The 27,680-nt window shown below is 46.3% G+C and overlaps 1 protein-coding gene across 6 annotated transcripts in view; it reads left to right on the top strand.

Annotated features, from left to right (window-relative positions):
- Positions 1 to 23,334, top strand: part of LOC134983588 (gastrula zinc finger protein XlCGF26.1-like) — a 62,173-nt gene extending 38,839 nt beyond the window's left edge. For 4 of the 6 annotated variants that reach the window (XM_063949256.1, XM_063949255.1, XM_063949253.1 and 1 more), the window contains 4 exons: positions 5,782 to 5,860; positions 5,981 to 6,078; positions 6,230 to 6,485; positions 19,559 to 23,334. In XM_063949256.1, the coding sequence (XP_063805326.1) occupies positions 5,827 to 5,860; positions 5,981 to 6,078; positions 6,230 to 6,485; positions 19,559 to 20,871 (1,701 nt within the window). In that variant the 5' untranslated portion in view covers positions 5,782 to 5,826 and the 3' untranslated portion in view covers positions 20,872 to 23,334. The remainder of the gene's footprint in view (positions 1 to 5,781; positions 5,861 to 5,980; positions 6,079 to 6,229; positions 6,486 to 19,558) is intronic. The other 2 variants (XM_063949257.1, XM_063949258.1) reach the window with 2 other exon arrangements.
- Positions 23,335 to 27,680: the final 4,346 nt, after the last annotated feature.

The following is a 27,680-nucleotide window of genomic DNA, read 5'->3' as shown; positions in this document are numbered from 1 at the left end:
CACACTGGCATCTCGGATGAGTGCTATGTCCATTTCAGCCAGAAGAGCCTTATGGACACGACAGTGGACAGGCGATGCGGATTCAAAACGTCACATGGAGGTTTTGCCGTATAAAGGGGAGGAGTTATTTGGAGTTGGTCTATCAGACTTGGTGGCCACGGCTACTGCCGGGAAATCCACTTTTTTACCTCAAGTCACTCCCCAACAGAGAAAGGCACCGACCTTTCAACCGCAGCCTTTTCGCTCCTACAAAAATAAGAGAGCAAAGGGCTTGTCGTACCTGCCACGAGGCAGAGGAAGAGGGAAGAGACACCAACAGGCAGCTCCTTCCCAGGAACAGAAGCCCTCCCCGGCTCCTGCAAAAACCTCAGCATGACGCTGGGGCCTCTCAAGCGGACTCGGGGACAGTGGGGGGCCGTCTCAAAAATTACAGCGCGCAGTGGGCTCACTCGCAGGTAGACCCCTGGATCCTGCAGATAATATCTCAGGGGTACAGGTTGGAATTAGAGACGGATCCTCCTCATCGTTTCCTGAAGTCTGCCTTACCAACCGTCTCTTCCGAAAGGGAGAGGGTGTTGGAAGCCATTCACAAGCTGTACGCTCAGCAGGTGATAGTCAAAGTACCCCTATTACAACAAGGAAAGGGGTATTATTCCACTCTATTTGTGGTACCGAAGCCGGATGGCTCGGTAAGGCCTATTCTAAATCTGAAGTCCTTGAACCTCTACATAAAAAAGTTCAAGTTCAAGATGGAGTCACTCAGAGCAGTGATAGCGAACCTGGAAGAAGGGGACTTTATGGTATCCTTGGACATCAAGGATGCGTATCTACACGTTCCGATTTACCCCGCACACCAGGGGTACCTCAGGTTCATTGTTCAAAACTGTCACTATCAGTTTCAGACGCTGCCGTTCGGATTGTCCACGGCGCCTCGGGTCTTTACCAAGGTAATGGCCGAGATGATGATTCTTCTTCGAAGAAAAGGCGTATTAGTTATCCCATACTTGGACGATCTCCTAATAAGGGCAAGGTCCAGAGAACAGCTGGAGACAGCTTTAGCACTATCTCAAGAGGTGCTAAGACAACACGGGTGGATTCTGAATATTCCAAAATCCCATTTAATCCCGACAACTCGTCTGCTGTTCCTAGGAATGATTCTGGACACGGTTCAGAAAAAGGTTTTCCTTCCAGAGGAAAAAGCCAAGGAGTTATCCGATCTGGTCAGGAACCTCCTAAAACCAGGAAAAGTGTCAGTACATCAATGCACAAGAGTCCTGGGAAAAATGGTGGCTTCTTACGAAGCAATTCCATTCGGCAGATTCCATGCAAGAATATTCCAAAGGGATCTGTTGGACAAATGGTCAGGGTCGCATCTGCAGATGCACCTGCGAATAACCCTGTCACCAAAGACAAGGGTGTCACTTCTGTGGTGGTTGCAGAAGGCTCACCTATTAGAAGGCCGCAGATTCGGCATTCAGGATTGGATCCTGGTGACCACGGACGCCAGCCTGAGAGGCTGGGGAGCAGTCACACAAGGAAGAAACTTCCAGGGAGTATGGACGAGTCTGGAAAAGTCTCTTCACATAAACATTCTGGAACTAAGAGCAATCTACAATGCTCTAAGCCAGGCGGAACTTCTCCTGCAAGGAAAGCCGGTGTTGATTCAGTCGGACAACATCACGGCGGTCGCCCATGTAAACAGGCAGGGCGGCACAAGAAGCAGGAGTGCAATGGCAGAAGCTGCCAAGATTCTTCGCTGGGCGGAGAATCACGTGATAGCACTGTCAGCAGTGTTCATCCCGGGCGTGGACAACTGGGAAGCAGACTTCCTCAGCAGACACGATCTTCATCCGGGAGAGTGGGGTCTACATCCAGAAGTCTTCAACATGTTAATAGACCGTTGGGAAAGACCAATTGTAGACATGATGGCGTCTCGCCTCAACAAGAAACTGGACAAATATTGCGCCAGGTCAAGAGATCCACAGGCAATAGCTGTGGACGCACTGGTAACTCCTTGGGTGTACCAGTCAGTGTATGTGTTTCCTCCTCTGCCGCTCATACCAAAGGTATTGAAGATCATACGGCAAAGAAGAGTAAGAACAATACTAGTGGTTCCGGATTGGCCGAGAAGGACTTGGTATCCGGAACTTCAAGAGATGCTCACGGACGAACCGTGGCCTCTACCTCTGAGAAGGGACCTGCTACAGCAGGGTCCCTGTCTTTTTCAAGACTTACCGCGGCTGCGTTTGACGGCATGGCGGTTGAACGCCAGATCCTAAAAGGGAAAGGCATTCCAGAAGAAGTCATTCCTACCTTGATTAAGGCACGGAAGGAAGTCACCGTGAAACATTATCACCGCATTTGGCGAAAATATGTAGCGTGGTGCGAGGATCGGAGGGTTCCGACGGAGGAATTCCAACTGGGTCGTTTCCTACATTTCCTGCAATCAGGATTATCTATGGGTCTCAAATTGGGATCCATTAAGGTTCAAATTTCGGCCCTGTCAATATTCTTCCAAAAAGAATTGGCCTCTGTCCCTGAGGTCCAGACTTTTGTCAAGGGAGTACTGCATATACAGCCTCCTGTGGTGCCTCCGGTGGCACCGTGGGATCTAAATGTAGTTTTAGATTTCCTCAAATCCCATTGGTTTGAACCATTGAAAAAGGTGGATTTGAAATATCTCACATTGAAAGTGACTATGTTACTAGCCCTGGCCTCTGCCAGGAGAGTATCTGAATTGGCGGCTTTATCTTATAAAAGTCCTTATCTAATCTTCCATTCGGATAGGGCAGAACTGCGGACTCGTCCGCATTTTCTCCCTAAAGTGGTATCAGCATTTCATCTGAACCAACCTATTGTGGTGCCTGCGGCCACTAGCGACTTGGATGACTCCAAGTTGTTGGACGTTGTCAGAGCCTTAAAAATATACATTGCAAGGACGGCTGGAGTCAGAAAATCTGACTCGCTGTTTATATTGTATGCACCCAACAAGTTGGGCGCACCTGCTTCTAAGCAGTCGATTGCTCGTTGGATTTGTAACACAATTCAACTTGCACATTCTGTGGCAGGCCTGCCACAGCCTAAAACTGTAAAAGCCCACTCCACAAGGAAGGTGGGCTCATCTTGGGCGGCTGCCCGAGGGGTCTCGGCATTACAACTCTGCCGAGCAGCTACGTGGTCGGGGGAGAACACGTTTGTAAAATTTTACAAATTTGATACCCTGGCAAAGGAGGACCTGGAGTTCTCTCATTCGGTGCTGCAGAGTCATCCGCACTCTCCCGCCCGTTTGGGAGCTTTGGTATAATCCCCATGGTCCTTTCAGGAACCCCAGCATCCACTTAGGACGATAGAGAAAATAAGAATTTACTTACCGATAATTCTATTTCTCGGAGTCCGTAGTGGATGCTGGGCGCCCATCCCAAGTGCGGATTATCTGCAATACTTGTACATAGTTATTGTTAACTAATTCGGGTTATTGTTAAGGAGCCATCTTTAAGAGGCCCTTTCTGTTGTCATACTGTTAACTGGGTTTAGATCACAAGTTGTACGGTGTGATTGGTGTGGCTGGTATGAGTCTTACCCGGGATTCAAAATGCCTCCCTTATTGTGTATGCTCGTCCGGGCACAGTACCTAACTGGAGTCTGGAGGAGGGTCATAGGGGGAGGAGCCAGTGCACACCACCTGACATAGTAAAGCTTTACTTTTTTGTGCCCTGTCTCCTGCGGAGCCGCTATTCCCCATGGTCCTTTCAGGAACCCCAGCATCCACTACGGACTCCGAGAAATAGAATTATCGGTAAGTAAATTCTTATTATATAGGGGAGAGGGGACCGTACAGTGATATATGAGGCGGAATAACACAGCCCCCTGCACACGCTATGTGGTATTATTATTATATAGGGCATAGGGGACCGTACAGTGATATATGAGGGGGAATAGCACAGCTCCCGACACACACTGATATGTGGTATTATTATTATATAGGGGAGAGGGGACCGTACAGTAATATGAGGAGGAATAACACATCTCCCGGCACACACTGATATGTGGTATTTATTATTATATAGGGGAGAGGGGACCGTACAGTGATATATGAGGGGGAATAACACAGCTCCCGGCACACGCTGATATGTGGTATTATTATTATATAGGGGAGAGGGGACCGTACAGTGATATATGAGGAGGAATAACACAGCTCCCGGCACACACTGATATATGGTATTATTATTATATAGAGGAGAGGGGACAGTACAGTGATATATGAGGAGGAATAACACAGCTCCCGGCACACACTGATATGTGGTATTATTATTATATAGGGGAGAGGGGACAGTACAGTGATATATGAGGGGGAATAGCACAGCTCCCGGCACACGCTGATATGTGGTATTATTATTATTATATAGGGGAGAGGGGACCGTACAGTGATATATGAGGAGGAATAACACAGCTCCCGGCACACACTGATATGTTGTATTATTATTATATAGGGGAGAGGCGACCGTACAGTGATATATGAGGGTGAATAACACAGCTCCCGGCACACGCTGATATGTGGTATTATTATTATATAGGGCAGAGGGGACCGTACAGTGATATATGAGGGGGAATAGCACAGCTCCCGACACACACTGATATGTGGTATTATTATTATATAGGGGAGAGGGGACCGTACAGTGATATATGAGGAGGAATAACACAGCTCCCGGCACACACTGATATGTGGTATTATTATTATATAGGGGAGAGGAGACCGTACAGTGATATATGATGGCGAATAACACAGCTCCCGGCACACGCTGATATGTGGTGTTATTATTATATAGGGGAGAGGGGATGGTACAGTGATATATGAGGGGGAATAACACAGCTCCCGGCACACGCTGATATGTGGTATTATTATTATATAGGGGAGAGGGCACCGTACAGTGATATATGAGAAGGAATAACACAGCTCCTGGCAAATGCTGATATGTGATATTATTATTATATAGGGGAGAGGGGACCGTACAGTGATATATGAGGAGAAATAACACAGCTCCAGGCACACGCTGATATGTGGTATTATTATTATATAGGGGAGAGGGGACCGTACAGTGATATATGCTGGGAATAACACAGTTCCCGGCAAATTCTAATATGTGGTATTATTATTATATAGGGGAGAGGGGACCGTACAGTGATATATGTAGGGGAATAACACAGCTCCCGGCACACGCTGATATGTGGTATTATTATTATTATATAGGGGAGAGGGGACCGTACAGTGATATATGAGAAGGAATAACACAGCTCCCGGCACACACTGATATGTGGTATTATTATTATTATATAGGGGATACGGGACCGTACAGTGATATATGAGGAGGAATAACACAGCTCCCGGTTCACACTGATATGTGGTATTATTATTATATAGGGGAGAGGGGACCGTACAGTGATATATGAGGAGGAATAACACAGCTCCCGGCACACACTGATATGTGGTATTATTATTATTATATAGGGGATACGGGACCGTACAGTGATATATGAGGAGGAATAACACAGCTCCCGGTTCACACTGATATGTGGTATTATTATTATATAGGGGAGAGGGGACCGTACAGTGATATATGAGGAGGAATAACACAGCTCCCGGCACACGCTGATATGTGGTATTATTATTATTATATAGGGAATAGGGGACCGTACAGTGATGACTGTCTAGGTGTTGACTGTATCACTGTGTGTCAGGTTCCTATAAGGTGTCAGGATGTCACTGTCTATGTCTCCATGCAGGAGGGGGAGTATATAGAGGAACACAGGGGTCTGTACAAGGACGTGATGATGGAGAATCACCGGCCCCTCACATCACTGGGTAAGAGGAGACTGTCATGTATTGTACAGGGGAGAGCAGGTATGGGGCCCCTATATACACACGTCATCTGATGATAATCACATATATACACTGTACTCAGTCACTGTGTGTCTCCTACAGATGGGCCCAGTAACAGAGATACCCCAGAGAGATGTCCCCGTCCTCTGTATTCCCAGGATTGTACAGAGGAGAATCACAGGATCCCACAGGAGGATCAGGTAGGTGGGTTTTAGGGTCTCGCCCATATACCAAAGTGACTGTCACTATATGATCTGTAGAGAAGCTGTGTTTCTTATACACATTTTCTATAGTTAAATCTCGGGTAATAAAGTCAGACATTATTAAGGTATTGTTTTCTGGTTTATTTAGAGTGAAGAAATGATTGTTATTAAGGTAGAAGATATAGAGGGAGAAGAAGAGACGTATGTGACTGATATGAAGGCAGAAGATATAAGGGGAGAAGAAGAGACGTATGTGACTGATATGAAGGCAGAAGATATAGAAGAAGAAGAAGAGACGTATGTGACTGATATAAAGGCAGAAGATATAGAGGGAGAAGAAGAGACGTATGTGAGGGGTGATCAGCAGTGTAAGGAGGAGGAGATCCCTACAGATATCAGCACAGGTGAGTATTAAATACTTATTACAGAGGAGAGTCACACATTCTCATTGCTCAGTCACTACATTATTCTCTTATCCTATACTCTCCTCTGTCAGTACAAAGTAATAACATCTATCCAGTGGAGGGGTCACGAGCCATCAGCCCCTATTATACTTCTTCTCTCCCCTCACATCATGTCACTGTGTGTTACCAGCCCAGAGATCTGATCAGTCTCCTCCCCACACTCTCTGGTGTATCTCATACATCAGGAACCATTATCCCCTATTATACTCCTGCTCTCCCCCTCACATCATGTCACTGTGTGTTACCAGCCCAGAGATCTGACCAGTGTCCTCCCCACACTCTCTGGTGTATCTCATACATCAGTAGCCATCAGCCCCTATTATACTCCTGCTCTCCCCTCACATCATGTCACTGTGTGTTACCAGCCCATAGATCTGACCAGTCTCCTCCCCACACTCTCTGGTGTATCTCATACATCAGGAGCCATCAGCCCCTATTATACTCCTGCTCTCCCCTCACATCATGTCACTGTGTTACCAGCCCAGAGATCTGACCAGTCTCCTCCCCACACTCTCTGGTGTATCTCATACATCAGGAGTCATCAGCCCCTATTATACTCCTGCTCTCCCCTCACATCATGTCACTGTGTGTTACCAGCCCAGAGATCTGACCAGTCTCATCCCCACACTCTCTGGTGTATCTCATACAGCAGGAGCCATCAGCCCCTATTATACTCCTGCTCTCCCCCTCACATCATGTCACTGTGTTACCAGCTCAGAGATCTGACCAGTCTCCTCCCCACACTCTCTGGTGTATCTCATACATCAGGAGCCTTCAACCCCTATTATACTCCTGCTCCCCTTCTCACATCATGTCACTGTGTGTTACCAGCCCAGAGATCTGACCAGTCTCCTCCCCACACTCTCTGGTGTATCTCATACATCAGGAGCCATCAGCCCCTATTATACTCCTACTCTCCCCCTCACATCATGTCACTGTGTGTCACCAGCCCAGAGATCTGACCAGTCTCCTCTTCACACTCTCTGGTGTATCTCATACATCAGGAGCCATCAGCCCCTATTATACTCCTGCTCTCTCCCTCACATCATGTCACTGTGTTACCAGCCCAGAGATCTGACCAGTCTCCTCCCCACACTCTCTGGTGTATCTCATTCATCAGGAGCCATCAGCCCCTATTATACTCCTGCTCTCCCCCTCACATCCTGTCACTGTGTGTTACCAGCTCAGAGATCTGACCAGTCTCCTCCTCACACTCTCTCTGGTGTATCTCATACATCCGGAGACATCAGCCCCTATTATACTCATGCTCTCCTCCTCACATCATGTCACTGTGTTTTACCAGCCCAGAGATCTGACCAGTCTCCTCTCCACACTCTCTGGTGTATCTCATACATCAGGAGCCATCAGCCCCTATTATACTCCTGCTCTACTCCTCACATCCTGTCACTGTGTGTTACCAGCGCAGAGATCTGACCAGTCTCCTCTGTACACTCTCTGGTGTATCTCATACATCAGGAGCCATCAGCCCCTATTATACTCCTGCTCTCCCCCTCACATCATGTCACTGTGTGTTACCAGCCCAGAGATCTGACCAGTCTCCTCCCCACACTCTCTGGTGTATCTCATACATCAGGAGCCATCAGCCCCTATTATACTCCTGCTCTCCCCCTCACATCATGTCACTGTGTGTTACCAGCCCAGAGATCTGACCAGCCTCCTCTCCACACTCTCTGGTGTATCTCATACATCAGGAGCCATCAGCCCCTATTATACTCCTGCTCTCTCCCTCACATCATGTCACACTGTTACCAGCCCAGAAATCTGACCAGTCTCCTCCCCACACTCTCTGGTGTATCTCATACATCAGGAGCCATCAGCCCCTATTATACTCCTGCTCTCTCCCTCACATCATGTTACACTGTTACCAGCCCAGAAATCTGACCAGTCTCCTCCCCACACTCTCTGGTGTATCTCATACATCAGGAGACATCAGCCCCTATTATACTCCTGCTCTCCCCCTCACATAATGTCACTGTGTGTTACCAGCCCAGAGATCTGACCAGTCTCCTCCCCACACTTTCTGGTGTATGTCATACATCAGGAGCCATCAGCCCCTATTATACTCCTGCTCTCCCCCTCACATCATGTCACTGTGTGTTACCAGCCCAGAGATCTGACCAGTCTCCTCCCCACACTCTCTGGTGTATCTCATACATCAGGATACATTATATCTTATATCAGGAGCCATCAGCTTAGAATGGGGAGGGAGAAACCAGTCACATAATTGGGAGAGAAGGGGAGCCTCATGGTACCTAGTGATGTTTGGAAGGGATAGGCCCCCCTGGTCCCCCACCCTGAAATTTGGAGCGAACCATACAGTTATAGGCTAGTCTTGGGGGCTTAGGTTTCCATCAATCGCCTCTTCTGACATAATAATTTACAAGGGATGGCATTGAGGATAGCACAATGTAAGTACATTAGTTTCGGCAACAACATCATTTTAAATTCCGCTAAGCGTCCCAACCAACCAAGTGATTCACTAAAGCCATCAGCTGTGACTATAGGGGATGATAATTAACAGTATGAACATTCTGGATTTTGGAAGGAATGGAGATTCCCAAGTACAGCAAGAAAGAATCCTTCCACATGAAAGGAAAACGTTTCTTCAAGGGTTGGAGAATCCTAGGAGGGATATCAGATTTAGTGGGATTCAATTTGTGATATGAGGCAGCGGGATATTTGTCCCAGGTAGGCTGAAGGGAGATCAACAAGGTCTCTGGATCGGTTACAAACAATAAAACATCTTCTGCAAAGAGACACGATTTTATGGGAGGTGTTACAGACTGAAAGCCCGGTGACACTCTGAGGAAACACGGATCGTCTGAGCAAGGGGTTCAGTGGCTAACACAGACATTAATGGGGGAAAGGGGACACTCCTGTCTAGTGCCATTAGAGATTGGGAAGGAAGAGGAAATAAAACCATTACTGAAGATCCTGGCTGAGGGACCAGAATAAAGGGCCATGATAAGACGGAGAACCTCTCAGGTGACTTTCTGGTCAGCCAACCAGAAGGTGCTCTAGGATCAGCTATCCTTTCAAATCACCCAGAAAAATTTCATTCCACCGACTCTTCATGGTGCTCTGTACACTTGATACGACCACATGGCTACAAGCCCATGTAAAAGTTTTCTTCTCTGGGCCTCAAAGCTTTTGAGATATATGGGGTCAAAGTTTTTGAAAAATTGCTGGCTAATGCCACTCCTGATGCTCTGTTTTTAGTGTGAGGAGTATCTGGAAATAATTCACATCTCACTGCCTCATCCACGTATCACTATTATCTCAGTGCCTCATCGACGTATCCCTATCATCTCAGTGCCTCCTCCACGTATCCCTATTATCTCAGTGCCTTATCCACGTATACCTATTATCTCAGTGCCTCATCCACGTATCACTATTATCTCGGTGCATTTTCCACATATCACTATTATCTCAGTACCTCATCCACGTATCACTATTATTTTAGTGCTTCATCTACATATCACTCTTATCTCAGTGCTTCATCCACGTATCACTCTTAACTCAGTGCCTCATCCATGTATCACTATTATCTCAGTGCCTCGTCCACGTATCACTCTTATCTCTGCCTCATCCACGTATCACTTATCTCAGTGCCTCATCCATGTATCACTCTTATCTCAGTGCCTCATCCACGTATTACTCTTATCTCTGCCTCATCCACGTATCACTTATCTCAGTGCCTCATCCATGTATCACTCTTATCTCAGTGCCTCATCCACGTATTACTCTTATCTCAGTGCCTCATCCACGCATCACTATTATTTCAGTGCCTCCTCCACGTATCCCTATTATCTCAGTGCCTTATCCACGTATACCTATTATCTCAGTGCCTCATCCACGTATCACTATTATCTCGGTGCATTTTCCACATATCACTATTATCTCAGTACCTCATCCACATATCACGATTATTTTAGTGCTTCATCTACGTATCACTATTATCTCAGTGCTTCATCCACGTATCACTCTTAACTCAGTGCCTCATCCATGTATCACTATTATCTCAGTGCCTCGTCCACGTATCACTCTTATCTCTGCCTCATCCACGTATCACTTCTCAGTGCCTCATCCATGTATCACTCTTATCTCAGTGCCTCATCCACGTATTACTCTTATCTCAGTGCCTCATCCACGTATCACTATTATTTCAGTGCCTCATCCACGTATAACTATTATCTCAGTTGCCTCATCCACTTATCACCATTTATCTCAGTGCCTCATCCACGTATCACTCTCATCTCAGTGCCTCATCCACTTATCACTATTTATCTCAGTGCCTCATCCACGTATCTCTTTTAAATTGTATCCCTTTGTCAATCAAAATATGGAGATTCCAGAAAAAAACATGTTTTATCAATCTTACCCGACTCTGAGAGTTCATTATACATTCCTTAATTTCATACGTAATTATTTTTTGGTGTAAAGAAAAAAGTGGATACAATCAGCATTATCAACTTAAGGCCAGATGAGTTATCATATCCTTTTTTTTTTTTTAAACTGAACCGAAGTATATTTCAAAAAGCTATGAAAGAAAAATAATGGGATTTTCATTGCCTGCATGAGTAATTTAATGTTTAAAATTCTCTACTTACGAAAATTACCATTGGGTATGATTTTGCACACCAGGCATAGCCCTTTTGCAATTTTAAACTCAACCATAAAATTCCTCATAAAAAACCCCCAGTATGGGCGGCAGTTTTTATTTTAGGGCGGACGGATGGTGTAACGGACAGGTCATGGGTTCAATTCCCACCATGGCCCTAACTGTGTGGAGTTTTTATTTTCTCACCATACTACTGTGGGTTTCCTCTAAGTACTTCAGTTGCCTCCCTCAGTCCGCACATGTACTGGTTGGTTAATTGACTCCCGGCGTTCTCAAAAGGTGATGTCACTCAGGGCAGGTTGGTGCACATTTCAGCCTGCGCTAGTAAGTTCATTCTACAGGTTCATTCTTGCTGAGGATGCATTGGTATACAGATGGTAGGTCAACTTAATAGGTTGACCACTATTGGTCGACATGGGAAAAGGGTTGACACAGTGAAAAGATAAATACGGTACAGGTCGACACACATGAAAAGTTCAACAAGTTTTTTTTAAACTTTTTTATTTTTTACTTTTTCATACATAACCATCCACATGGACTACGATTGGGAATACACGGGACGCGGTGCAGTATTTGGGGTTCCTGGTCATATTACGGAGAAAACTACACCTAAAACATTGTAAAAAAACTCACGTCGACCACTCCACTGTGTCGACCTTTTTCCCATGTCGTCCTTGTCCATCTCAAACAATAGTAGTTGACCTATTGACTTCCGACCTTATCCAGGTCAACCCGTTGATCCATATCCAGTTGCACTGTGGTCAGCCAGTCCCGTTCTATGTGCTTTAGCGTGAAGGTGTTCTTTAGTTGTAGCAGAAGGTAAATTATTATACTTTGATTGTTTTATAGTTCTTGGGTTTTTTGTTTTTGTTTTTCATGGTCTCCTTTTTTTTTCAATTTTTTTTTTTTTTTAAATAAAAATAATTTTCTGTGTTCCCCAGACGTGTCTGTAATTGAACAGCCTGTTGAGAAGTGTAGTACGGGGAAAGAAACCGGAACGGAGTGCCACAAGACCAGCTACACGAAAGTGGTGAAACTGAATTTCATTGAAACATTAAGTGTTCCAGAAAAAGAACTTTTGTCCCTCAGGAGCGGGATAAATCCTACGTTGCTACTAAATGTCTGTGAGCATCACAAGACGTATTATATGAAGAAATACACCACCTATCAGACCGCTTGTTTTGACCCATTTAAGTGTCACAGGAAAAAGATAACAAAAGCGCTTAGGATTGTCGATGTCGTCTTCTCAGAAAAAGTCAATAAAATCCCCGTACTCGTTAAGGCAATCCCTGGACAGAAAATATGCGACGCGTGCCGAGAAAAGGTGCGGAAAGACCCAAAATTTGGAAACCTGGTTCGTGACGTTGAAGAGGTGGATTTCAGCAGTGGCTAGAGTATGTCCTATTTAGACACATCGCTACTCTGACAGAATTAGCGGAGTAACTTTGACATTCCATGTGATTGCGTCATGTAGCTAATCTTCATATGCTAAAAGAAAGATCAAATCGCCATGCTCCACTCCGAGAAAGACAGTAGAATCGTAGACGAAGGACTCCCAAAAGTTTCCTGCAGATTTGCAGCAAAACAATTCATATATACTCATTGCAAAGGAAAAAAATCTGTATATATAAACAAAAGGTGTGGTCAATCACACTGCCCAATTTATATGGGCTCAGTCCCAGGCCTGGGAAATAAATAGCAGGTTGCTTGACCTTTTCTTGTCCAGCTTATGATGAATAATTACCGATCCTGTGACAGGGCTTGGGATATCCAAGTAGCTGCAGTCCAAGATAGCCGCAATGGAGTCCCAACGCACAGTAGATGGAGTCCCTTGGTCCACAGTCAGCCAGCTGGAGATCCCAGATAGCACACGGTATCTGCATGAAGTCCCAGGAATGCCTGTGGCATGGCCCACTGACCAGCGGATAGTCAACGCGTTTCGCTATCTTATGGCAGCTTTTTCAAAGGGGTCACTGTATGGCCTGGAGACCCCTTACATAGTAAGTCTGCGATTATTGTTAGGAAGCACGTGTGTAGCATTTGTAAACAAGTTTTGACTTAAGATCCTACTTCATGGAGTAAGAAAAAAGTTCTGAAAATATTTAATGTCAGTGAGTATGCAGTCCGTCAAGCAAGAGAGAGTCTTAAAGAAAAGGGAATTTTAGCTTTACCTGAAGTTTCTTGCAGTCCGTGGGTATCTACTGATAGATCAGAGATGGTGAGATGCTCTGCAAGACTTGATGGATATTTAGAAACTTTGATCAAGAAAAACTTGGCCCTTATTCATTTATTGCTAATGCACAAAGTTTCTAAAAGGAATGAAGGCCAACCTTCAGCTATTATTCTCCTGGACTTTAGTGATAACTATTCTTATGTGATTCAGGATGCAGTTCTAGAGGTTATGATATGGGGTAATTAGCTGGGTAGAGCGGTGTATTTGGTGCAGTGTCTAATGGCTAAATCGGGATCCATAGACAACATTTCCAGCATATTAATAACTTAAAAGTGCTTTACTGTCAGCAGAAACAAAACAACAAACAGCCTAGCCCTTGTTCAGGGCAACTATCTCTGTTCTTGATCCCTCATGATAAGTGAGTCGCTAATCTGCAAACATAAAGTCTCTCACTGAAGTCTTACACTCTGCTTCCTGCAGGATAACACAGGCTCCAGTCTGGTCTCTGGCTTTGGGCTTCCACAGTTGCTCCCATATACAGTCCAAGCCTTGTATTTGGCAGGATGGGATGCCTGCCATGGCTAAACAGTTGCAGTAGGATCCTCTCTGTCTCCCACAGACTGAACCCTGCCTATTCGGCCTGTATCACTGCTTCAGCCCTACCTGGGCTCTGTACAAAAGCCAGCCTCTAGGTGTGTTTCCACACTCCTTCTCCGTGTGGGCAGATCCCTCCTTCCCCAAACAGAATATGCTGCTCACCAGCACCATCTCAGGTGATACTGCCACCAAGGGTATCATTGGACGACCAATGGTTTCACACTGCACCCAGCTGTAATCTACACTTGTGTTCCCGTGCTGATGACCTGTTCTTCACAAGTTTACCTATCTTGTCTGATGATTTGGAGCATGATGTAGCATTTGTGTATGAAGCACAGAAAGTCATTATTCAGTACCATCAAGGAAAACATTCCTGCTGTCAGAAATGTGTGTTACTTCAGTGATGGGTGTGCTGGGCAGTATAAGAATTGCAACAACGTTCTCAACTTGTTCTGCCATGATCGAGACTTCACTTTATGGGCATGTTTTGCAACCAGCCATGATAAATCTCCTTGGTGGAGCAATTATGGATCTGGTGGCCTTTGAGAGCCTACAGAGATTAACAGGTGATCTGATCGACTCAAGTCAAGTTCGGGCTAACATCGAAAGAAACACACAAGAAGCTTCAAGACCGATTTTCCCAGGCAACAACAGTACCTGGTGCAAGAGGACTTCATGGCTTCACCTCTGTATCTGAAATTTCAATAGGAACAAAGTTACTCAGATCAGATAAAAACTTCGCTTCCACTTTCCATTTCTCTGAACAATCCAGCTCCAGTCAATATGTCATTAATCAGTACAAATTCATACGTACATGTGTTTACGATCGTCATCGTTGTCTTTTTTTTTTTTGATTGGTACTATCAAAAAATGAGGGGGAATGTGATGTTGAAGTTACGTTCATGTACACCGATGGCCCTGCTTGATCATTTCCTTGGTCTGTACAGAAGAAAGAAGACATCTGTTACGTTCCTGTGAGCAGTGAAGGGTACGGGAAGGATGTAATTCTTCCCTGAAAAGGAAATTGATTACGTACAACAGCAGTACAGTCTCAACTTCAGTTACACATCAGGCATCTCTGTTAGAAAAGTAATCGTAATAAGATGATGTATTTAAAACGTGAACTAGTTTATTAAATAAGCCTTTTATATTAGCCGAAATCAGTGTACAGAAATAATGGTAATAATATTGCTATAATACACGTTGTAATTTATTTCCTGTTTTACCGTCCATTAAGAATCACTTTGGCAGTCTGTAACGGTGTCGTCACTATTTTCTCTTTTTTGTTTCTTGTTACTGTTTGTTCTGTATTGCAAAATCAATAAATACCACTTGATATATTAAAAAATAGAAATAAAAAGATTCTATTTTCTAGGAAAAAGAGAAATTTGTCTGATCATCCAAGAATAAATGTATTAAAATTCTATTATTTTTTGGCTTATGCATTAACGAAAAATAATTATTGAAAGCCCTTAATTTAATATAAATGATCTCAGGTTATTTGTAATAAAAAAATTGTAATAAAAAAAAAAAAATCTGCATATTTAAAGAAATATACAAATTAAAATACTACCCTGGAGGGCAAAATTATACCTGATGGTAATTTTTGTTTTTAAAGAGAGAATTTTCATTAAATGTTAAAATACTCATACAGGCAATGAAAATCCCATTTTTTTCAATCGTAGCCTTTTAAAGTATACTTTAAGTATATAATTTAAACTATAAAGGGACATGATAACTCATCTGCCTTAGGTTGATAATGCTAATTGAACCTACTTATTTTTTATTTTTTGCAACAAAAAATTTATTAAATATGAAATAAGGGAATGTATAATTACTCTCACAGTCAGGCAAGATTGATAAAACATTGTTTTTCTCGAATCTCCATATTATGATTGAAGGGTCAAAATTTCAAAGCGATATGTGGATTTGGCACTGAAATGGGAATCTTTTTCCAGGTACACCTCACACTGAAAAGAGAGCATCGGAAGTGGCATTTCTGAGCAACTTTTCTAAACTTTGATGCCCTATATCTCAACATCTATGAAGCCTAGAGAAGAAAGATTCTGCATGGGTTTGTAGCTATGTGGTAGTATAAGGTGTACAGTTTCATGAAAATCTGAGTCCATACATGTTCTTCCCTGGGGGAACTGACATGTAATGACCCTGGAGGGATCTGGATCCACCACTTGGGATGTATTGATCAACCTTGATATTCCAGAGACCATTCTACCCCAGGTGCACCCTAGAGGTGAAGGAGTGGTTGTTAGAACAGGAGCCAACTACCTCAAAGATGGCACTCCAGCTAGCCGACAAGTATGGGCAGCGTGGCGAGCGCATTGAGTCCACAAGACTCCACGGCGTTGGTATGGTGAATGGCGGTTTCCTGACTGCCGGTCACACATACCCAATGCATAGAAATATATATTACCATTTACCAGCACTTCCTTCTTAACTCTTTTTCGGTATATACATTTTTATGTGGGGATAAAATTATATCCTGAAAATGTATATACCTAAAAACTATTGTTGGAACCAGCAAGCACACAGTAGGTCACTCTGGAATTTTTCTTGGCGCCAGGTATTTGTTTTTCAGTCAGTGACCACTCTGCCCTGTTCCTGCAAGTAATCAGAGACCACCCAACCCATGAATGGACAAGTGTTATTGCTGTGGGAAAATCGGAGATCTAACAAAGAACTGCCCAACGCTCCAAGCACCCTAGGCTTGCCCCACAATTCTGAGTAATGGAGCTAAGATCACTTAATTGTCCATTGAAGGAGAGTCAAATGAGACTAAGTCCCCTCCAGTCACTACAGTGGAATGTGGTAACAAACAGGTGGACTCCACAGAGAGAGTCACCAGACTGGCCTAAAGACATTACAGAATATGTGGTGGCTCCTACAGCTGTTCAAAGTGGGGCCTCATCAAGGGGAAGACTTAAAAGACTCTGGGGCCAAGATCACACTATAGAACCCCCACCTTATTCATCCGGCTGTAATTTTGCAGGATCACACTGTTAAAGTTACCACGCAAATGGACTGCTGCCCATGGCAGGGTCTACCTGGATTGGGGTGCTGGCTAGAAGGTGAAAGATGTTGATGCCATGGATGGCTTCCCAACTGATGTGCCTCTGGTAAATGATCTGGCTGGGGGAATCGTAACCATGTTTGTTGACCCAGAGTCAAGTTGCCCAACTGCAGTCTACATCATCTGCACCAGCTCAGAGAAGAAGGCCACAGCGGTAAGACAACTTCCAGCACAACCAACCACATCATCAACCAGCCCAGATGAAATGACCAGAGTAACTAGATCAGCCCATCTACCCCGCATGCCTTTTGCCTCTGATATGAATAGCAATGTAGAGGATGTTTGTTCCAGCTTGTTGGATCCTGTGGAGGTGCCCAGTGATGCTTTTTCTGGCAATACGTAGGATTGACCACACTGACCAACCAGACCTGACGCTAGCAATCCCAGCATAGACCTCTGTAGTGTATCCCAACTGGGAAATGTGAGCAACAGGCAGGAGTTCAGGAGACGCTCAGCTCTCTGACCTATTTCAGGAAGTCCACCAGGGACTGTCGCTGGCCTACAACCCTGACAGGTACTGACATTAGAAACTGTAGAGCCTTCCAGGACCAGCATATATAGAAACACGATATTTAATAAACAGTCCTGTGCCCCAGTAAAAAAAAATACATAGAGATATCACGAGTACAAAAAGTGTTTTACTGGACATAAACTTTTAAAGAGGTATAATAAACCCTATTAACTACCTCTCACAGATTTTATATTTTTACATGTATGAAATATATAAAATAATTTAACTTATAAACAGTACGTCTTGATTATATTTCTGCCATGCCATCTGTGTGGTATTTTTTATGGGCGCAACCCCTCAAGATAAGAGGCAAAAACAATCCTATAAACTAAAACACAATGCAATTGTCCCTCAAAAATACTAGAAGAAATTTCTTTGTATTTATACACACACGACATTCCTGTCACACTTGTGTTTGTTTGTGTAACCGGTGTCAGGGAAAAGTCTGTATAGGTATCTGGAGGTGTATAGGTGAAGCTGGTAGGCCTGAGGAATGAATAGTCGCAGCTACACTTACTGTATCCCTGACTCCGTTACTCCTCCCAGTGGTCGGATGTGCCTGCACAGCTAGTCTTCTGCCTTTAGCAGCCGCGCTTGAATGGGCGAAATAGGTCCACCCAGACTCCGATGCCCATCGGGTCGTAGGAGGTAACAAAGCACCAACCGAGACTGAGAGTGAGTAAGGGGAAGGCTAACTAAAACCCTGCAAGACTACCAGCGGGAAAGAAAACCGAAGGACAATGAACAGATTATGTCCGACACGGACGCCAAACTCCTCACATAGGAACCAAGGCACAGCCTGAGGAGAGAGTTCTAATCACACGTATCAAATTGCACAGAGTGTGGACAGCAATGACACTAAATATACGAGTGATTGTAAAAGATACAAACTGTGCAACAATGCCCTGAGATGTTTTAAGCAACTAAAATGTATATTTGTGTACAACAATTCACAGGATGGAATAAATATAAAATCATAAAGCAATGGGTTCCAAAAGATCTAGGCAGAGTAAAGTGAAATACAAACAACAAGAACACAGAGCAAGACAAGGCAGGAACAATCTGAGCTGTCTGATACTACTTCCAGGCAAAGTCTCACATGTAGAATCAGGAACTCGGGTAGCATGGGCAATGTGCTCCAAACTCTGGCAGGACAAGACGCACAAGATTCAAACTGTACCAGGAATCCTAAGCATTGCAGTGGCACCAACTGTACAAGTTGAAGATTTCACACCACAGGACAGGGACCAGGCACTAGTACATACAGGAACAAAAATCTATCACCTGCTCCAGGTGCAGGGCAGGCTGAGTAATAAAGGAAGCACGCCCCAATTAGTATGGCTGGAAGCCAGACACAAAGTAATGGCCTCATTAACTGACAGGTGAGACAGCACAGGCCAAGCCAGACTACAGAAACACAGACTCACCACATAATGACCTAGTGATCTGACAAGTGAGGCTGCACAGGCCACACATACAGGAAACAGGCTGCAGTTACACAGACTCACAAAGGGTAGTCCGCAACAGTACTCTAAACAAGTACATGAGAAAACCTGGCATGCAAACAGAACTATAACATAGTTTACATAAACAGAATGCAAACAGGAATGAGCCACTGCTGAGGCTCATGACAAATACTTGTCAAACTTATGTCATTCCCTTGCAAAGCCCTCAACCACTACTTCACTCCCTACATCTCCAGCCTGATCTTCACACATTCCTACTTGTCCTCTTCATTCTGCCAGTAACTGTGGCCTTTCCTCCGTGATCACCACTTTCCACTTCCACCTTCAGGATTTCACCTGTGCTGTTCCCAAACCCTGCCATGTCTTCCGACGCTCAATCAGACCTTCATCTAAACACTCCATGACTTATAAATTGTACCATAAAACATTGAATATTAGATGGCAATTGTGGGACCTCTCAGCATCATCTATATCGTAAACTTAATCTTGTTACAGGGAAACGTTAATGTTCCTATAAATTTGTGTTTTATTCTCAGCAGTTGGAGACCTCAACAGGAATACCTCAGAGGAACATCTCCTTATCTCTTCAGATGGTGAAATCAAAGATAACCTCGCACAAGATGCTCAGGGAGAAAATTCTATTACTCCATCTGATCCCTGTTCTCATGGGGAACGTTCTCCCGATAACTCAGATATCAGTTCAGCTATTTCATCTCTTAGAGTAGATAAGGCATTTCCCTCTTCTGTAGATATCAGATGTTTTACAAAGATCACAAAGCCTATTACCCATCAGCCAGCTAAAGCAAGTGATAGGCCATTTCCATGTTCTGAGTGTGGGAAATGTTTTACACGAAAAGATGGTCTTATGATACACCAGAGAAGTCACACAGGTGAGAGGCCATTTCCATGTTCTGAGTGTGGGAAATGCTTTACACGAAAAGAATGTCTTATTAAACATCAGAGAAGTCACACAGGTGAAAAACCATTTCCATGCTCTGAGTGTGGGAAAAGTTTTAGACAGAAATGGGATCTTGCATCACATCAGAGAAATCACACAGGTGAGAGGCCATATTCATGTTCTGAGTGTGGGAAATGTTTTACACAGAAATCGCGTCTTGTTTCACATCAGAGAAATCACACAAGTGTGAAGACATTTCCATGCTCTGAGTGTGGGAAATGTTTTACTGACAAATCAGCTCTTGGTGTACATGAGAGAAGTCACACAGGTGAGAGGCCGTTTCTATGTTCTGAGTGTGGGAAATGTTTTACACAGAAATCATCTCTTAGTGCACATAAGAAAACGCACACAGGTGAGAAACCATTTCCCTGTTCTGAGTGTGGGAAATGTTTTTTAGTGAAATCAAATCTAGTAAAACATCAGATACAGCACACAGGTGAGAGGCAGTTTCCATGTGCTGAGTGTGGGAAATGTTTTACCCGGACATCAGATCTTGTTAAACATAAGAGATGTCACACAGGTGAGAGGCCATTTCCATGTCCTGAGTGTGGGAAATGTTTTATCCAGTCATCAGATCTTAATAAACATAAAAAACTTCACACAGGTGAGAAACCATTTCCATGTTCTGAGTGTCGGAAATGTTTTACACAGGTATCACATCTTGTTTCACATCGGAGAACTCACACAGGTGAGAAACCATATCCATGTTCTGAGTGTGGGAAATGTTTTGGACAGAAGTCATCTCTTGTTGCACATAAGAAAATGCACACTGATCAGAAACAATTTCCATGTTCTGAGTGTGGGAAATGTTTTACATATAAAGTCAGTCTTGATAAACACCAGAAAACTCACACAAAAACCCAACTAGATATTAATATTGTAAATTCCTAAATACACGGACATAATAATAAATAATAATACCACAATTCAATGATTAAATCGCAGACTTAAACAACAAATTAAAACAAAAATAGAAATGTTAAAATCAGTAATAATCTTGCTGGTGTCTGAAAGCAACGCGTTTCATGAATCACAGTTTGATTCTACTCTGCCTGTGAAAGCAGAAACCTGTGAAACGCAGGTTATTCAATTTCTATATTCAATCATATAGTGTGAAGTCTTTCGTGTATGTTATTTTGATCTTCTGATTTTGGTTATTTGCAGTAATAACGTGAGTTTATTACAAGAGTTCTTCACTCCAGGGCCCAACAGTGTATATATGTCATGATTTGTTCATTAAAAATACAGTTGTTACTGATACTGTCTGTCTACTTACTTGGAGCATATACAATCCAAAACAAGGCTATTAAAGTATTAATTATCAACAAAGAACATTTTGAGCCCGGTGCTCTCTGAACAAGGTCACTGCGGATACGATTTAATTGGATTATCGTACGATCTTCCATGCATATACAGTCCATGGTGGTGGACACTGGTTGAAAATCCCGTTTGACCTCCGATAGTGTGAAGGCCTTTCATTAATTCCTATTATTCCAGGCTTTATAACTTGGCGGAGGGCTCTCTGGAGTCCGTTAATCGGGTAGGAGCCGAGGCGATCACGGCGTATCTTAAAAGTATTGATGTTCCCAAGCTAACTGAGGAGGAGGCACTGTTGCCGGGATAGGCCTTCCACTCAGGAAGAAGTAATTGAGGCAGTCAAAGCTTTCCCATTGGGGAAGAGCCCTGGGCCGGATGGATTTCCTATCTCCTACTTTAAAACGTTAAGTGATTTTCTGTTACCCATGATGCTCCGAGTTTTTAATGCAGTTGCATATCTCTGCTCAGTCCCTAGAAGCTCACATCATCATCATTAATAAGGAGGGGAAAGATCCGTCTTGCGCTAGTTACAGACCCATTTTCTCCTAAATGTGCACTTTATGCTAATAGGCTTAAGATATTATTACCGGCCTTATTTCATACTATATCAGATGGGATTAGTCCTGGACTGCGAGGCCCATGACAACACTAAAATGATGAATTTGATTTACCAAGTGACCCAGTCACCGATGCCTATGATGCTCTTGTCGACTGATGCCCAAAGGACATTTAACCGCATCAACTGAGTATTTATACGGGACCTGTTAGAGCACTAGGGTTCAGTTCCGCTTCTTTACATAGGTTTCAGGAGCTGTACAGGGTTATTGAATGGAACATGCCAGGGATGTCCACTGTCCCCACTGGTGTTCGTATTATGCATGGAAGCTCTGGCGTGAGCCATACGGGCCAGTCCCAACATCATGGGCTTGCGAGTGGCAGATTGTGAAATAAGTTGGTCCTTTTCGATGATGATCTTCCTTTAGCAGTTATTACCAACCCCACAGTTTCTCTACCTGTCCTGATGCAGTAGTTTTAAACCATGGATAACTGTCTTTTTCTAAAATCAATTACTCCAAATTAGTTGCCCTTAATCCTTCCTGACTTTCTCATTGGTTTGCAACAGGCATTTCCCTTTAAATGGCACTCAAAGTACCTGCTGATCCCTCATGTTTTTGGCTGTGGAACTTTATCGTATGGTGAGAAATTTTGTGTCGGGTTGGAGAACTCCCTGGTTCATGCATGATACTTTGTTCAGGAGGAGAAATCTGGGGGTCTCCAACTCCCTCACTTTGTCATCTATAATTATGCCGATATGCTTAGCAGAATTTACAGTTGGTTTAGACCAAGTTCTACAAAACAGTGGGTGTCTATTGAGGGCTCGTGTTTAAAACCCCCATTGACTGCTCTGCCTTGGCGCTCGCGGTTACCTGGTGTTTTGCATCCAACTGTGGGTCCTGGACTAAATTTCATCGTCTTATTCCCCTTTAACTCTGCTACTCGATAATCCTGCATTCCCTCCAGGGCATCTCGAGACAGGCCTTTAAGCTATGGTTCAGCATGTGTATTTCATGGACTGGGTAGTTATATGACTCATCTGGAGTGATGCCTTACCCTGATTTCCAAAGTGGTATCTCCAGAATAATGAGCTATGGACATATCTCCAGGTTAAACACTTCCTTATGTCCAGAGACCTATGCCGTGAGGGACTCGAGATTTGATGCTTTTTGAGAACCATGGTGAACAGCCCGTCATTTTATTGGATCCCTGGTGGTGATCCTCCCGTTACCCTTCCTATATCTCCCCCCTCTTTTCCTTGTTGGCCTTCTCTTCTCTCTTTACCCTTCCCTCATTACTCTGTAGAATATATATTTTAATTCTTATGATAGCCATTTATGTACTTTGGATCCTGTTGATATACCACGGTCATTCTCATGTATGTACTCCTGTATCTTGATTGTAGGAGTATGTAATTCTGGCTCCATACACTTGCTGTTCTGTACACTTCTCTTTTATTTGCAAACAATATTCAATAAAAAAAGAGCATTTTGAGTCTTACTTACTATAGTGAATGTTATATTTGCTGTTATGTGAGTACAATGATGTATGAGATTTGCCATTTCTTCAGGTTTAACGTAGCTCTTCTCCAAAGCTACAGTCTTATTTATCCACCTCTGTGCTGCTGTGTGTGAGCTCCTCTGTGCTGCTGTGTGTGAGGCTCCTCTGTGCTGCTGTGTGTGAGGCTCCTCTGTGCTGCTGTGTGTGAAGCTCCTCTGTGCTGCTGTGTGTGAGGCTCCTCTGTGCTGCTGTGTGAGGCTCCTCTGTGCTGCTGTGTGTGAGCTCCTCTGTGCTGCTGTGTGTGAGGCTCCTCTGTGCTGCTGTGTGTGAAGCTCCTCTGTGCTGCTGTGTGTGAGGCTCCTCTGTGCTGCTGTGTGAGGCTCCTCTGCTGCTGTGTGAGGCTCCTCTGTGCTGCTGTGTGTGAGGCTCCTCTGTGCTGCTGTGTGTGAAGCTCCTCTGTGCTGCTGTGTGTGAGGCTCCTCTGTGCTGCTGTGTGAGGCTCCTCTGCTGCTGTGTGTGAGGCTCCTCTGTACTGCTGTGTGTGAGGCCCCTCTGTGCTGCTGTGTGTGAGGCTCCTCTGTGCTGCTGTGTGTGAGGCTCCTCTATGCTGCTGTGTGTGAGGCTCCTCTGTGCTGCTGTGTGTGAGGCCCCTCTGTGTTGCCGTGTGTGAGGCCCCTCTGTGCTGGTGTGTGTGAGGCTCCTCTGTGCTGCTGTGTGAGGGCTCCTCTGCTGCTGTGTGAGGTTCCTCTGTGCTGCTGTGTGTGAGGCTCCTCTGTGCTGCTGTGTGTGAGGCTCCTCTGTGCTGCTGTGTGTGAGGCCCCTCTGTGCTGCTGTGTGAGGCCCCTCTGTGCTGCTGTGTGTGAGGCTCCTCTGTGCTGCTGTGTGTGAGGCACCTCTGTGCTGCTGTGTGTGAGGCCCCTCTGTGCTGCTGTGTGAGGTTCCTCTGTGCTGCTGTGTGTGAGGCTCCTCTGTGCTGCTGTGTGTGAGGCTCCTCTGTGCTGCTGTGTGTGAGGCCCCTCTGTGCTGCTGTGTGTGAGGCTCCTCTGTACTGCTGTGTGTGAGGCCCCTCTGTGCTGCTGTGTGAGGCTCCTCTGCTGCTGTGTGTGAGGCTCCTCTGTACTGCTGTGTGTGAGGCCCCTCTGTGCTGCTGTGTGTGAGGCCCCTCTGTGCTGCTGTGTGAGGCTCCTCTGTGCTGCTGTGTGTGAGGCTCCTCTGTACTGCTGTGTGTGAGGCCCCTCTGTGCTGCTGTGTGTGAGGCTCCTCTGTGCTGCTGTGTGAGGTTCCTCTGTGCTGCTGTGTGTGAGGCTCCTCTGTGCTGCTGTGTGTGAGGCACCTCTGTGCTGCTGTGTGTGAGGCCCCTCTGTGCTGCTGTGTGAGGTTCCTCTGTGCTGCTGTGTGTGAGGCTCCTCTGTGCTGCTGTGTGTGAGGCCCCTCTGTGCTGCTGTGTGTGAGGCTCCTCTGTACTGCTGTGTGTGAGGCCCCTCTGTGCTGCTGTGTGAGGGCTCCTCTGTGCTGCTGTGTGAGGTTCCTCTGTGCTGCTGTGTGAGGCCCCTCTGTGCTGCTGTGTGAGGTTCCTCTGTGCTGCTGTGTGTGAGGCTCCTCTGTGCTGCTGTGTGTGAGGCTCCTCTGTGCTGCTGTGTGTGAGGCACCTCTGTGCTGCTGTGTGTGAGGCCCCTCTGTGCTGCTGTGTGAGGTTCCTCTGTGCTGCTGTGTGTGAGGCTCCTCTGTGCTGCTGTGTGAGGCTCCTCTGTGCTGCTGTGTGTGAGGCCCCTCTGTGCTGCTGTGTGTGAGGCTCCTCTGTACTGCTGTGTGTGAGGCCCCTCTGTGCTGCTGTGTGAGGCTCCTCTGTGCTGCTGTGTGTGAGCTCCTCTGTGCTGCTGTGTGTGAGGCACCTCTGTGCTGCTGTGTGTGAGGCCCCTCTGTGCTGCTGTGTGTGAGGCTCCTCTGTGCTGCTGTGTGTGAGGCTCCTCTGTGCTGCTGTGTGTGAGGCTCCTCTGTGCTGCTGTGTGTGAGGCCCCTCTGTGCTGCTGTGTGTGAGGCTCCTCTGTACTGCTGTGTGTGAGGCCCCTCTGTGCTGCTGTGTGAGGCTCCTCTGTGCTGCTGTGTGTGAGGCTCCTCTGTACTGCTGTGTGTGAGGCCCCTCTGTGCTGCTGTGTGAGGGCTCCTCTGTGCTGCTGTGTGAGGTTCCTCTGTGCTGCTGTGTGAGGCCCCTCTGTGCTGCTTTGTGAGGCTCCTCTGTGCTGCTGTGTGTGAGGCTCCTCTGTGCTGCTGTGTGTGAGGCACCTCTGTGCTGCTGTGTGTGAGGCCCCTCTGTGCTGCTGTGTGAGGTTCCTCTGTGCTGCTGTGTGTGAGGCTCCTCTGTGCTGCTGTGTGTGAGGCTCCTCTGTGCTGCTGCTGTGTGTGAGGCCCCTCTGTGCTGCTGTGTGTGAGGCTCCTCTGTACTGCTGTGTGTGAGGCCCCTCTGTGCTGCTGTGTGAGGCTCCTCTGTGCTGCTGTGTGTGAGCTCCTCTGTGCTGCTGTGTGTGAGGCTCCTCTGTGCTGCTGTGTGTGAGGCCCCTCTGTGCTGCTGTGTGAGGCTCCTCTGTGCTGCTGTGTGTGAGGCTCCTCTGTGCTGCTGTGTGTGAGGCCCCTCTGTGCTGCTGTGTGTGAGGCTCCTCTGTGCTGCTGTGTGTGAGGCTCCTTTGTGCTGCTGTGTGTGAAGCTCCTCTGTGCTGCTGTGTGTGAGGCTCCTCTGTGCTGCTGTGTGAGGCTCCTCTGTGCTGCTGTGTGTGAGCTCCTCTGTGCTGCTGTGTGTGAGGCTCCTCTGTGCTGCTGTGTATGAGGCTCCTCTGTGCTGCTGTGTGAGGCTCCTCTGTGCTGCTGTGTGTGAGGCTCCTCTGTGCTGCTGTGTGTGAAGCTCCTCTGTGCTGCTGTGTGTGAGGCTCCTCTGTGCTGCTGTGTGAGGCTCCTCTGCTGCTGTGTGTGAGGCTCCTCTGTACTGCTGTGTGTGAGGCCCCTCTGTGCTGCTGTGTGAGGCCCCTCTGTGCTGCTGTGTGTGAGGCTCCTCTGTGCTGCTGTGTGTGAGGCCCCTCTGTGCTGCTGTGTGTGAGGCTCCTCTGTGCTGCTGTGTGTGAGGCTCCTCTGTGCTGCTGTGTGAGGCTCCTCTGCTGCTGTGCGTGAGGCTCCTCTGTACTGCTGTGTGTGAGGCCCCTCTGTGCTGCTGTGTGTGAGGCTCCTCTGTGCTGCTGTGTGTGAGGCTCCTCTATGCTGCTGTGTGTGAGGCTCCTCTGTGCTGCCGTGTGTGAGGCCCCTCTGTGTTGCCGTGTGTGAGGCCCCTCTGTGCTGGTGTGTGTGAGGCTCCTCTGTGCTGCTGTGTGAGGGCTCCTCTGTGCTGCTGTGTGAGGTTCCTCTGTGCTGCTGTGTGTGAGGCTCCTCTGTGCTGCTGTGTGTGAGGCTCCTCTGTGCTGCTGTGTGTGAGGCCCCTCTGTGCTGCTGTGTGAGGTTCCTCTGTGCTGCTGTGTGTGAGGCTCCTCTGTGCTGCTGTGTGTGAGGCTCCTCTGTGCTGCTGTGTGTGAGGCCCCTCTGTGCTGCTGTGTGTGAGGCCCCTCTGTGCTGCTGTGTGAGGTTCCTCTGTGCTGCTGTGTGTGAGGCTCCTCTGTGCTGCTGTGTGTGAGGTTCCTCTGTGCTGCTGTGTGAGGTTCCTCTGTGCTGCTGTGTGTGAGGCTCCTCTGTGCTGCTGTGTGTGAGGCTCCTCTGTGCTGCTGTGTGAGGTTCCTCTGTGCTGCTGTGTGTGAGGCTCCTCTGTGCTGCTGTGTGTGAGGCTCCTCTGTGCTGCTGTGTGTGAGGTTCCTCTGTGCTGCTGTGTGAGGTTCCTCTGTGCTGCTGTGTGTGAGGCTCCTCTGTGCTGCTGTGTGTGAGGCTCCTCTGTGCTGCTGTGTGTGAGGCACCTCTGTGCTGCTGTGTGTGAGGCCCCTCTGTGCTGCTGTGTGAGGTTCCTCTGTGCTGCTGTGTGTGAGGCTCCTCTGTGCTGCTGTGTGTGAAGCTCCTCTGTGCTGCTGTGTGTGAGGCTCCTCTGTGCTGCTGTGTGAGGCTCCTCTGCTGCTGTGTGAGGCTCCTCTGTGCTGCTGTGTGTGAGGCTCCTCTGTGCTGCTGTGTGTGAAGCTCCTCTGTGCTGCTGTGTGTGAGGCTCCTCTATGCTGCTGTGTGAGGCTCCTCTGCTGCTGTGTGTGAGGCTCCTCTGTACTGCTGTGTGTGAGGCCCCTCTGTGCTGCTGTGTGAGGCTCCTCTGTGCTGCTGTGTGTGAGGCTCCTCTGTGCTGCTGTGTGTGAGGCTCCTCTGTGCTGCTGTGT

This window comes from Pseudophryne corroboree, assembly GCF_028390025.1.
Source record: "Pseudophryne corroboree isolate aPseCor3 chromosome 3 unlocalized genomic scaffold, aPseCor3.hap2 SUPER_3_unloc_19, whole genome shotgun sequence".
In the NCBI taxonomy this organism is placed as follows: Eukaryota; Metazoa; Chordata; class Amphibia; order Anura; family Myobatrachidae; genus Pseudophryne; species Pseudophryne corroboree.
This window is presented reverse-complemented; position numbering and strand designations above follow the sequence as displayed.